At 35.5% G+C, this 13,533-nt stretch overlaps 1 protein-coding gene across 3 annotated transcripts in view; it reads left to right on the forward strand.

The window, feature by feature from the left end:
* The window catches only part of CYP20A1 (cytochrome P450 family 20 subfamily A member 1), a 43,155-nt gene extending 35,889 nt beyond the window's left edge, over positions 1-7,266 (forward strand). For all 3 annotated transcript variants that reach the window (XM_069578060.1, XM_069578061.1, XM_069578062.1), the window contains 3 exons: positions 29-93; positions 6,729-6,818; positions 6,993-7,266. In XM_069578060.1, the coding sequence (XP_069434161.1) occupies positions 29-93; positions 6,729-6,818; positions 6,993-7,143 (306 nt within the window). In that variant the 3' untranslated portion in view covers positions 7,144-7,266. The remainder of the gene's footprint in view (positions 1-28; positions 94-6,728; positions 6,819-6,992) is intronic.
* Positions 7,267-13,533: the final 6,267 nt, after the last annotated feature.

Raw genomic sequence — 13,533 nt, forward strand, 5'->3', positions numbered from 1 at the left:
TCATAACCAGAGTATTCTTTTTTTGCAGACCCTTGTCTTGTATGCCCTTGGAGTCGTGCTTCAGGATCCTAGTACTTGGTCATCTCCGTACAAGTAGGAAATTTCTGTCGTTGTCTTTGCAGTTCTTAATTTTTATGAGTTTGCGTGTTTTGTGTTCTCTTTCTATGTTTTGAGGAGAAATTCAGTATGTAACAGTGAAGTAAAAACAGAAAGCCACCGCCCTCCCTGTATATCTTCTGCTCAATGCTTTTTCTTTCATGAATCTGCTGTCTTCTACTCTTCATTTCTCCTATTACCACTTCTGTCCCAAGATCTATTTAATTACTTAATCTCTACAATTATCCTTTAATTTCAGTGGTATTTTGGAGTTCAGTTACTGGTAAATGGGTATTGCCTATGCAGTTTCTTTATTTTCATTCTATTGGTCTCAGTTATTAAGCTCTTTGGCTGAATTCAGAAAATAGGTATTGTGTGTATATTGTCTGAGAGAACAGCAAGGAAGGGGAAAGGTGAAGAACAAAGCTGATACTGCTTGCCTCCTCAGTAGGCATCTGGTAAAATCTGCCTTAAAAATGTAGGTTAAGATCTACTGGCCTAAAAGAACATTATCTGTTGAGTTGATGAGGGCTAAAGCTATGTGACAGGCAGGGGGCAGAGTTGATGGCATGGTTGAAGTAAAAGAAAAACCTACTTCCAGAGTATAAGGCCTGGGACATTTAAGCATTAAGTAATTTTAGTTTTTCACATTACAGTGATATTAAAGGGAAATCTATTAAGAAATTAAATAACAGTACTTCAAAATCTACTAAAAAATTAAGTAAACTTAGCATTCTAAGGGGCTTTCATAGCAGAATTAAAGATATACATTTGTGAAATAAAACTGTTATAAAAAATTAAAATTTCACACTTCAAAATCTTTAAAAAATTCTCATATGGAAAAATGCCAGATTTTTTATAAACTTTTAGATGTAATACAAAAAGCAGAAGAGCTTTGCTAGAACTTTTGACAGTATTCCTATCCTCAAAACACTCAGAGAATCAGGGTCACAGACTGAAGATACAGAAATATGTGCTAAAATGTAGAAATCATTTTTAGGAATCAAATGCAGTCGAATTTAGGAAATGTTACTGGTAATGTTGTGTGCCAGGGAAAAGGCTTCTTCAGTTGGATGCCTCATCGCCCATCCCTTGTGGAAACTCCAGAGAGTAATTTGTGTCAGCGCCTTGAGATGATCCTTGAGAGACTGCGGCACACTAGCCGAAATGTACATAGGATTGAGGTAGACCCTGTAGAGATGACTGACTGATTACAGTTTAAATATAACCATCACATAGAGGAAGATGGAGAGATTGACTTTTTCCACTAAATTTAATGCTCTTGAGATCAACAAGGGGTGTTGCATATTTTTTATGGCTGAGTAGTAGTCTACATGTGCAGAGTTTGTTCAGCTTCCACCCTTTGACCCACTAAAGGACATTTGGCTTGTTTCTAATATTTTGCTTATATGAATAAAGCTCTTATGAACATTTGTGTACAAGGTTTTGTGTGAACATGGCATTTCATTTCTTAGGAAAAATGCCAGAGTATGATTGGCTATATGGTTAGTGCATACTGAATTTCACAAGAAACTGCCAGACTATTTTTTATAGATTCTCAGCAGCAGTGTTTGAGAGATTTAGCTTCTCTGTAGCCTCAATAGCATTAACTATTGTTTCTATTTTTTATTTTAGTTCTAATGGGTATGTGGTGATATTTCATTGTGGTTTTTAGAAGTTTTCTTTTTGAGTAACTGACATTACCTTATTCTCCTTATAGAAACTGTCTAGACATTTATTTATAGAAATAAATGCATTATTGCTTTTATTGTGTTGGCGGTGTCTCAGAGGAAGAAACCCTGACTCAAATTCTCTGATTTAAATTGGTAATAATGTAAATGCATCACCGACTCAATGGACATGGGTTTGGGTGGACTCCGGGAGTTGATGATGGCCAGGGAGGCCTGGCGTGCTGCGGTCCATGGGGTCACAAAGAGTCGGACATGACTGAGCGACTGAACTGAACTCTAAACCAAATAATGAAATATTATCAACTTAAAAAAAATAGACTGAAATAGAATTCTCAACTAAAAAGAACTAAGGCAAACATTAAAATCCTTAGTATGGACAGAGACCAAGATGGTGATATAGCAGGCTCATGAATTTCCTTCCTCACACAGATGCTCTGAATGTAGAGCAATTCCCTCTGAGAAAAATCCAGGAACTAGCTGAGTGACTCCTCCACATTAGGTAAATGAGAAAATACCTGCATTGAAACAGGTGGGAAAGGCTGAGACATATTCTTGCTATAAACTCCACCCCCTACACAGTGCCATACAATCAGGAGGGAACATCCAACTCTCAGCTGCTTCTTGAGGATCAAAGGCTTTGAACCACACATTCTGTGCCCCAGTTTTAAATGCTCCCACCTGAGGGATGGGCTTCCAAAACATCTACTTCAAAAGCCATCTGAGCTTGCGTTCCTGAATCACACAGGACTGTAGCAAAGAAGCAGTTCCTAATGGGAGCATGTTGGGAGCACAAGCATTCACCATGGCTGTCCCCATAGGGCTCAGCACAGAAGGAACAGGCAAAAAAGCCTATCTCCCACTCTTTCCCTGGAAGGGGGTTGATTGCTTACTTTACAAGCTGCTGCCTGAAGATCCAGCTTCTTAATGAGCATGCATTTAGAAATACTGGCTGAGATCCTCTCCAGAGGATCAGTGGACACACCCCCAACCATAAAACCAAGTTGCCAGCATCTCCCTTTCACACACATCGAGTGTCCCAACTTTTATGGCTGCCATCAAGGGAGGGATATGCCCCAAATTTCCCTGTTCTGTTAACTGGAACGTCTTGCATTCATAAGTCCCACAGGATCGTAGCAAACAAAGAAGCATATGTTAATGGGAATGGAGGTACTGGCTGTGGTTAGCCCCCACATTTCAATGCAGAGGGAGCCAGCAAAATGCCTATCTCCCAATCCTTCTCTGGAAGGAGTTCAACTACATACCTAGAAAATTTAGTGTATTTTCAAAATTCTGAAAACCTAGGATTTGGATGGAGAAGGCAATGGGACCCCACTCCAGTACTCTTGGCCTGGAAAATCCCACGGACGGAGGAGCCTGGTGCACTGCTCTCCATGGGGTCGCTAAGAGTCGGACACTACTGAGTGACTTCATTTTCACTTTTCACTTTCATGCATTGGAGAAGGAAATGGCAACCTGCTCCAGTGTTCTTGCCTGGAGAATCCCAGGGACAGGGGAGCCTGGTGGGCTGCTGTCTTTGGGGTCACCCAGAGTCAGACACAACTGAAGCAACTTAGCAGCAGCAGTATTTGGATAACACTGTCATTTGCTACATATTTTATAGTCTTGTGTTGTAAATTGAGTTAAATTCATGATGGAAAATAAAATTGAAATTACCTCTTACCCTGAAAATAAATAAACAAATAAAATAAGTATTTTGGAAGTTTTTTTAAAAACCTCAGTACTTGAGATTAGATTACCTATTCATTTTCATTTATTAATCCTTAACATTATGAGATATTTAACAATACAGTTGGATGTCTCTGGGTCTTTTTTGGAGAAATGTCTTTTTGGATCTTCTGCCCATTTTTTGGTTGTGTTGTGTTATGGATATTGAGCTGCATGAGCTGTTTGTATATTTTGGAGATTAATCCCTTGTCAGTCACATCGTTTGCTAATATTTTGTCCCATTCTGTGTGTTGGTCTTTTCACTTTGTTTATGGTTTTCTTTTCGCTGTGCAAAAAAGTTTTTAGGTTTAACTAGCTCCTATTTGTTAGTTTTTACTTTTATTTTCATTGCTTTAGGAGATGAATGCAAAATGATATTGTTGTGATTTATGTCAAGAAGTGTTTGTCTGCCTGTGTTCTCCTGTAAGAGTTTTATGGTATCTGGTCTTACATTTATATTTTTAATCCATCCTCAGTTTATTTATGTGTACAGTGTTAGAGAATGTTCTAATTTCATTCTTTTAACTGTAGCTGTCCAGTTTTGGACACCACTTATTGAGGTTGTCTGTTCTCCACTGTATAGTCTTGCCCCCTTTATCGTAGATTAGTTGACCATAGGTATGTGGGTTTATTTCTAGGCTTCCCGTTGATCTCTGTCTTCAGGCCAAAATCATACTGTTTTGATCACTGTAGCTTTATAGTACAGAATGAAGTCAGGGAGCCTGATTCCTCCAGCTCTGTTTTTCTTTCTCTATATTGCTTTGGTCATTTGGGGTCTTTTGTGTTTCCATACAAATTCTAAGTTTTTTTGTTTTAGATCAGCAAGAAATGCTATTGATAATTTGATAGGGATTGTGTTGAATCTGTAGATTACCTTGTGTAATATAGTCATTTTGACTTTGATTCTTTCAATCCAAGAATATGGTATATCATCTATGTCATCTGTGTCATCTTCTATTTCTTTCATCAGTGTCTTATAGTTTTTGGAGTATCAGTTTTTCACCTCCTTGCATAGGTTTATTCCTAAGTATTTTATTCTTTTTGATGTGATGGTAAATGAGATTGTTTCCTTAATTTCTCTTTCTCGTCTTTAGTTGTTAGTGAATATGGCTTAAAACACATGAAAGATGCTCAGCATTACCAATTATTAGAGAAATGCAGATCAAAACTACAGTGAGGTATCACCTCATACTGGTCAGAATGGCCATCATTAAAAAATCTACAAGCAATAAATACTAGAGAGAGTGTGGAGAAAAAGGAGCCCTCCTACACAGTTGATAGGAATGTGTAAATTGCTACAGCCACTATGGAAAATAGTATGGAGGTTTCTTAAGACTCTAAAAATCAAGCTACCATATGATCCATCAGTCCCACTCCTGTGCATACATCTGGGGAAAACCATAATTCAGAAAGATACATGGACTCCAGTGTTCATTGGAACACTGTTTACAATAGTCAAGTCATGGCATCAACCTGTGTTCCTCAATAGAGAAATGGTTAGAGAAAATGTGATACTTATATACAATGGAATATGTTGTTGTTTAGTCGCGAAGTCATATCTTACTCTTTTACAACCCATGAACTGTAGCCCACTAGGCTCCTCTGAATCTTCCTGACCCAGGGATTGAACTTGTGTCTCCTGCATTGGCAGGTGGGTTCTTTACCACTAAGCCACCAGGGAAACCTGCAATGAAATATTACTCAGGCATAAAAGAGGATGAAATAATCCCATTTGCAGCAACATGGATGGACCTAGAGATTATCATACTAAGTGAAGTAAGTCAGATACAAAAAGACAAGTATCACATAATATCACTTATATGTGGATTCTAAAAGAGTGATGCAAATGAACTTATTTACAAAACAGAGACAGACTCACAGACTTAGAAAACTTTCAGTTACCAAAGGGGAAAAGTGAGAGTGAGGGATAAATCAGGAGATTTGGATTAACATATACACATTACTACATATAAAATAGATAATCAACAAGGACCAACTATATAGCACAGGGAACTCTACTCAATATTCTGTAATAACCTATATGGGAAAGAAACCGGAAAAAGAATCTGTGTGTATGTATAACTGAATCATTTTGCTGTTCACTTGAAATAAATGCAACGTTGTAAACCAACTATATTCCAATATAAAATAAAAAAAATTTTTTAAGTTGGAAAAATCTAGTTTCATTCTGTTTTAACCTGGAAACATATATATCTTCAAGTAAACACTTAGGGTCCCAATTTTCAAGTTAGTTTACAAAAGGAAAAAGATGATTACATTTGATATAATTTTTCTATAGACTAATGTAAATAGAGTATATTCCAAAAGTAAAAGATAATTTATACTCTTTAAAAAGGCTATGAAAGCAGAATTCTTTTTTTTTTTTTTCATAGTAGAGCTTAGATCTTTTAAAAACATTTGGTTTTGAGGGGAATTTCTATGCTCCTTGGTGGGTTGATTATTTTGTTTTAATATATCCATTTCCCCATGACTCTTTACAGAGTAAAACTTTTTTTCTGTACAGTAAAAAATCCTTGGTGATGGTGGTCTAGTTGCTAAGTTGTGTCCAACTCTTGTGATCCTGTGGACTGTAGCCTGCCAGGCTCATCTGTACATGGGATTCTCTAGGCAAGAATACTGGAGTGAGTTGCCATTTCCTTCACCACGGGATCTTCCCAATCCAGGAATTGAACCTGGGTCTCCTGCATTGCAGGCAGATGATTTACCAATATTTCCTTCACTTATTAATAAGTCTGGGCCTCATGTAATATAATTTTGATGTGTATAATTTTAAGTCTGGTGACTTCAATTTTAAGAAATGAAATTTAATTGAAAAGGCAGTATAAAATGCTTTGCATATTGATTTGATGGTCTCATGTAACATATTTTGAACACTCTTAATGTAAATACTCACTATGTGATTTTGTGTGATTTATCCTTACATCTCATAAATGATATAAGTGCCTGTTACGATTTTATTCCTTGATGATTCTAGAGAAGTGTATTTTGTGCCTATTGTTTAGAAATAATAAAGTAAGCCAAAAGAGACATATGTTCAGTAGTTTAGGAACATAAAAAGTCAAAATGAAATATAATGTGACAGCAGTTTCTAGCTTTAGTAGTTTTTAAACTTTATTACATACCTGTGTTCTTATAGTGTAAATACATGCCATGCCAGTGGAGCTCTGTTTGACTGGCCCCAATTCTTCTTTTTAGGTTTGATCCAGAGCGTTTTGATGATGAATCTATAATGAAAACTTTCTCCTTGCTTGGATTTTCAGGCACACGGGAATGCCCAGAGTTGAGGTGAGATGATAAAGGAAAATGAAAGGAAAGAAGTCAGACTTTGTACTTAACATTTTGATAATCACTGTTGATGAGAATGAACAATCTGTATAAATTGTATAAATTAAATTTAAAAGTTAAATTGTATAAATAATCACTGATCTTTGGTAACCATGTCACTCTCTTCCTGACTAGGTTTGCCTATATGGTGGCCGCAGTGCTTTTGAGTGTTCTGCTGAGGAGACTGCACCTCCTTTCTGTGGAGGGACAAGTTATTGAAACTAAGTATGAACTGGTGACATCATCCAAAGAGGAAGCTTGGATCACTGTCTCAAAGAGATATTAAAGTTGTATGCATTTAACTTTGTTGAAGAAAATGATCATTTAGAAAATCTGTATTGAATCCTTTTAGAAACCAAGCATCATTGTATAAAATAAACACCTATTAATAAATACTTCATCATGTAAATTTGGACTTTTGTATACCGGAATTTCTTGATGCACCGTATACACTGAATTCATTGGATCAGTATAGTGATCATTTTAATGGGAGGCCTTCTGCTTTTAACTTTTGTCTTATCATTTTCTATGCCATTATTTTCATTTTCTTAGCCTTGGTTTGATTTCTAAAATTAATATTCTTGAAGATAAATTATTTTGCACATTAATATTTTCCAGATGTTTGTAAAAAAGAAAAATAATATTAACTCCTTTTCATAGTTATGGTAAATCACCTTAAAGGGGGGAATTATGTTTTTATTTTCAAAGTATAAAGTCATTTGTGTTTAATTATTGTTATTAGGTTTGAGTAATTCAGTGAATAATATACCTTGTATTTGCTATTGTGCATTCCCAGACAACAGTGTTCATTTCATGACTTATACATTGCTCATCATTTTGAACAGTTCTGAATCATTTGGAAAATTATATAGTTGTTTTTGAGTGTGTTTTGAAATGTCCCTCCTAAGAAGCAAATCAAGAATGAGGCTTGTCTGTCCATTTTTGCTGAAAATCTTAGTAGCACTATATTATTCCACTAATTCTCATTTGTAGAAAAAGCAATTCCTAAATTTACTTATTATGTTATATCCTAACCATAATGAACTTATGATTAAGAAATGAGAGAACATTAACTAAAAACCAAACCAAATTTAAAACAAAGAAATATGGGTGAAAATATTTGCAGTATATATGACAGAAAGGGATAATATCCCATATTACATATAAAAAGCTCATACAAGTTGGCAAGAAAACATGCAGTAGATAAATGGACAAAACAGCTTCTACTGGGAAACAGCTAATAAGCTTTTAGAAAAATGATTAATCTCATTAGTAAGAATTAGTAAGCAATACTTTTTTATTGGAGCTTTTTCAAAAATATTTGAAGTATCGTTCCAGATTTACATTTTAGTACTGATAAGTTTTATATTTAATACTTTTTTATTGACAGCATTGTATTTTAGTTTTGCTTTTTTTTGGTGGTTATGTTGTTCTTGAAGAATTTCTTTTAAATACGTTTTTAAAAAGATAACTGAAGGAAATATGCCAAGTGCCAGTAGAGAGGAAAGGAAGAATAATGATAAATGTTTGCAAATGGACTTATTATTGACACTGCTGAATTTCTCTTGTAAGTTTAAGTTTCAAGAATGTACTCTGGTTAAAGAGTCATTTTATGCTGTGTTTATGGTTATATAGCTAACATTTCAGACCTAATAGTGAGTTGTTAAACATAGAAACTAAGTAATAACTAGATGCAGCCTTCATTTCTGTCAAAAATATTTAATTTATGGAATAATTTAAATTTGGAAACCTTAAGTGAAATGTCCTAGATCTTAGCATCATGTTGTTTCAATGAAGGCATGTTTTACATTTATTTCCTCTTACCTTCATTTTCTATGGCTTAGTGTATACAGAGCATCTTCCTTTATTATTATCTAAGTACCTTATTTGGCTTTGAAAATGGCAGTGGAAGGTTAGAGGAGGCAGATGATGTGTATGCCAAGTGTCAGTAAAATCAGGTAAGTGGAATTCTAGTGAGACGAGATTAGCAACAATAGGGTAGCTGAGCCAGAGTCAGGGTGTTGCCATATTGCCAATAAATGAAAAGAAACAGTACTTAATAATGATTGGGTTTGAGGAAAATAGAGAATAGAAGAATCAGGTACATAAGCAAATTTTTCCAGATTTACATAACTAATTTGCAACATTAAAAATAAGTCATTTTCTCTAAGATTTTTTAAAAATACTCTTTATCATGTGTGAAATAAGTTATCCATTCACTGTTGGTCTTGGCCCTTTGTCAAGCAACCTAAATTTTAGTAGTCTCAGTATTATTGATGCTTGTAACATGCCTCTGGCTGGACTCTCAAGTTTTATAGCTGTTTAGCTTTTTAAAATCTATCTCTTCACTGGTTTTAATCTGCATTCTTTTTGATAGTTCAGAAGTTTATTTTTAAAAACATCAACACAACACATTTCTTATGGCATGAAAGGGCTCTTCCATACTTTGTGCTAATAAAATTCAAAACAGAATTAGTTCTGGGCATGTGTTTGGGAAAAAGGAAAAACACATGTCTGGCCCACAGATGTGCAGTTTTATATATATATATATATATATATATTCTATCTTCTTTATAGATCCAATATCAAAATTTCATTTGTTTCCCTTGTATTAAAGTAGTTTGTATTTTAAAGTAGTTTGTATTTTAAAGTATTTAGTAGTTTGTATTTTAAAGATAAAATGTTCTATTTTTATTACAAAAATTATAGGGGTTATTGTAGAAAAATCAAGGAAATATAGAAGCACAAAAATAGGAAATTCCATCCCCACTATTTGAACTTAACCAGTGTTCAGCTTCTGAGGTTAATCTTGTTACTCTTTTATCCACATATACTTTTCACAGATATACATAAAGTTCTCTCATTTAATGTGTTATTAACCAATAACGTTTTCTACAACTGAGACATTACTGTTCTCACTCAGAAGGAAATACAGACTTGCCAATTTTTTTCCTCCCCTTTTTCTCTTCTCAGATATTGTTATTCTTTTCAGCTTTAAAAATGGCCTTACTTCTCCATCCATTCTATCAAAACAGTTATATATTAATAAACTCAAGCTGCTAAAGTCAAAACATAATGTAGGTATTACAGTGAGCACTTAAAAAAATAAAATTACTCCACTAGCCTAAGAAAAATTTTTGATATAATTAAGTTGAAATTGGGGTGGCATTTTACCTTTTAAGAGGGCATTTTAAGAATCTTTGTTGTCGTTTTTGGACTCTGAGGGAAACATTAACATTCTTCTCTGAAGACGTCTTGATTTTTTTCTTCAGATCCATAAAAAGTACTGTCGCCTGTTATAAAATGTACTTTTCTTTTTCACATGTGGTTATGTTGACAGATTGAAAATTGCTTAAAAAAGTACAATTCTGCTGAGTGTATAAAAGTGAAGACATGGCCAGTAGAATCAAGGAGTCCTTTGGGAGCTTCGAGAAGACAGCTACGAGAGAAACAGACACTGTTTCAAGGGTGGGTTTTGATAATGCCAACAAAATGATGCTAGTGGCCTTGTTTTCCAGTCCCGCACCTGTTTCCTAAGTTCCTGAGACCAGTGATGAAGGTAGAAGGGGAGGAGTAGGGGGAGGAAACAAAGCTGTTACTGTTCCTGCAGAAGCCAGAAACCCGCACGGCCAGCAGGGCTCCATACAGTGTTGCTTTGAGTGTGGTAAGTGACCTGCACTGATAAAAAGGAGTGAGACCCAAACTTGCTGGAAGCAGAGCATGGGACTGGAGAAAGCGTTTGTTACCAACCAGCTTCTTTATATACCCACCTCATTTAGTCCTTAGAAAGTGACTAGTTGCTAGTGGGACTAACTTGAGGTGGGTGAACCTAGAGCCTATTACACAGAGTGAAGTAAGTCAGAAAGAGAAAATCAAATATTGTCTATTAATGCATGGAATCTAGAAAGATGTTACTGATGAACCTATGTGCAGGGCAGCAATGGAGACAGATGTGGAGCACAGACGTGGGACACAGTGGGGGTGGAGTGGGTGGGATGGACTGAGAGAACAGCATGGAAACATATCCATTACCAAATGTAAAACAGACAGCAAGTGGGAACGTCCTGTGTGACAGGGAGCTCAACCCAGGGTTGTGTGACAACCCAGAGGGGTGGGATCGGGTGAGAGATGGGAGGTGTGTTCAGGAGGGAGGGGCCGTAGGGAGGGGGCTGATACTTGCTGATGATATATGGCAGAGGCCAATGCAATATTGTAAAGCAGTTGTCCTCCAATTAAAACAAAAAATAGTTCTTCATTCTTGCAAGAAGAAATAGAACTGTGTATGAAGATAGCAAATACCAGCTAAGAAACTCTGAAAGATCTAAACTTCAGATTATCTTAATATTGTCAGTGGGGTATAGAGGGGTTTTGTTCTTAAGAGAGAAGCAGTAGTTTCAAATGATGTACAGTTTATAGAAGAGCAATGTAACAGAGGTATTAAAAGAACTCTCAAAACTAATACTGCCAACTCAATTGCCATTTGTACAGCTGTTTAAGTTTTTTGCCTGTTCGCACATACGTATATTTTTACCCATTGTGGTCAGAACAACATGGTCTACTTTTTGTTTAATACATTTTTAACATTTTCTTTTGTTACTTCATTTTTGTAAGGTCTTGTTTGAGGGGGGTAGACTTTGAAAGTAGAAATTAATTTTATGTTTGATTTATAGAATTTTATGGATAATTATAAAATTTGAGCTTGAAGCAATTTTTTAAAATATCCAGACAATAAACAAAAAGGCAGGAAATGACATTCCTTCTTCCAGTGTGCTTCCCATTCAGGCAGTTTATGGTTTGGTGGCTGTCTTTCTTCAGATGAGAAGCAGATCTTGTTATAGCATGGAAAACGTGCCAGGAGTAAATAAATCACAAATAATCCTGTCTGGTAGTTTTTAAAAAAAAAAAACTTGGTTTTATGTATGTCTAAAATACTTGCAAATTCTTGTTTTAATTTTTAACACTTGATGGTAAAAATGAAACTGTTACCCTACCATGGTAACTATCATGGATAAAGTTGTAAGGTACCTGTCTCCAAATGGCAATCAGTAAATGTTTTTGAATAAATGAATGAAATCTTTATTGAAGTTTTCTATGCACATATAGGAAATTATTAAAGGTACTTAATAGTTGATAAAGAAAACCAAACTACTTCTAATACTAATAGTACTTTGTGATATGTATTGCTGAAAGTATTTAAGAAGATGTTTTATGGACATCTTTCAGTGATGTCTGTATTAAGTGTGAACATAGATTTATAATCAGCTATAGTTCTACAAAGTATCAACCAGAATAGTTGGTAAGCAAGGAGACCTTTGTTCCTCTATATCTTATCATCAGATTATCATTAAACTAGAAAATATGTAAGGATCAGAGTTCTTTATTATGTTAGCAAGAGCATTATTTCCCAAAGTGTCTCATGGTACCCTATCCTCTGAGATACTCTGAGAAAAAGTTTCCTTGATCATATTCATTCTCAGATTGTGTATGCATGTTCTTTCTCAGACAGCTGTAAATGCATATTATACTGGAAGAGCTGAGAAGTTCTAATGTAAGGAAACCTATTTTAGCTTGATGTAACACTGAATGTTCCAAATGTATTTGATGAAGGTACCCCTTTACAGGTTACGCCTATTATCCTGAAAAACTGGTGTTTCATGGAAATGTAGTGTTCACAGAACAGAACCCTTTTTGTCCAAAGTGATCTATATAGACAAGTAGGAACATCTGTCTTTGCTAGTTCTTTAATCTGTGCATGGTCCAGAAATTCTCCAGGCTAGGAGTGACCTAGTCATTCCAATTCACCTGAATTCCATATTCTCTCACTCCCTTACCTCTACTATGTTTCCTTGTTAGAGCCCTTGTACTCTACTGACTCTCTCCTCATGACTTCCATTTCTGTCTAGAGACTGTGAACCATTTAGTCAGGCAACATTTTTTATTGGTCCCTTCCTGTATGCCAGATCTTATGCCAGATGCTAGGGATATAGCAGTGAGCCAAACAGACATGGAACTTACTGTGCTCTCTGTCTTCTGTGCTTCACCCCAGGAGGAAGAACCCCAAAATCTCATGTGCCAAAGCTTAACTTCCTAGCACTTGAGTTCTCTAGGTCCTTGGTTTGGAAGCAACTCAAAGACCCTTCAGGTTAGTGGCTGAAAGGGGCAGAAGAAGGAACTTGCAGCTGACTACACGACAAACAGAAGGCTTCCATTACAGGTACAAGGAGGGAAGAAGGGCAAGGAACTGTTGGGAGTCAAACCATTATTTTTGTTATTTTTAGTTCATGAGCAAGAGAATTAAACTACATATCTTACCAAGGAAAACTGTCAACATTGATGATGAACAGGAATAATGGAGATCATTTAGAGTGAGAAGAAACAAAGCTAGGAATTGGTTTGACTAGGTTAAACAGAGATTTTTGTCCAAATTTCTATGACTTGTTCAATTATACTGTATCACTAAGTTGTTTATCTTTTATGATTTGTTGTTTGTATTGCAAGGTCATCAGCTAATAGATAATTAATTTTTAGAGCTTAAAAGGATATTGTAGAGATTATGTGGTAACCTGCTCACAGTTTAAAATTTTGGAGGGAGAAGCCTAGAGCCTCTGGGAGTAGAAGAGTAATATTCTTGGGCTTTCATTTTGGATTTTCTTAATAGCTTCAGATAGCTTTCTGA

Source organism: Ovis canadensis, chromosome 2, assembly GCF_042477335.2.
Source record: "Ovis canadensis isolate MfBH-ARS-UI-01 breed Bighorn chromosome 2, ARS-UI_OviCan_v2, whole genome shotgun sequence".
NCBI classification, from domain to species: domain Eukaryota; kingdom Metazoa; phylum Chordata; class Mammalia; order Artiodactyla; family Bovidae; genus Ovis; species Ovis canadensis.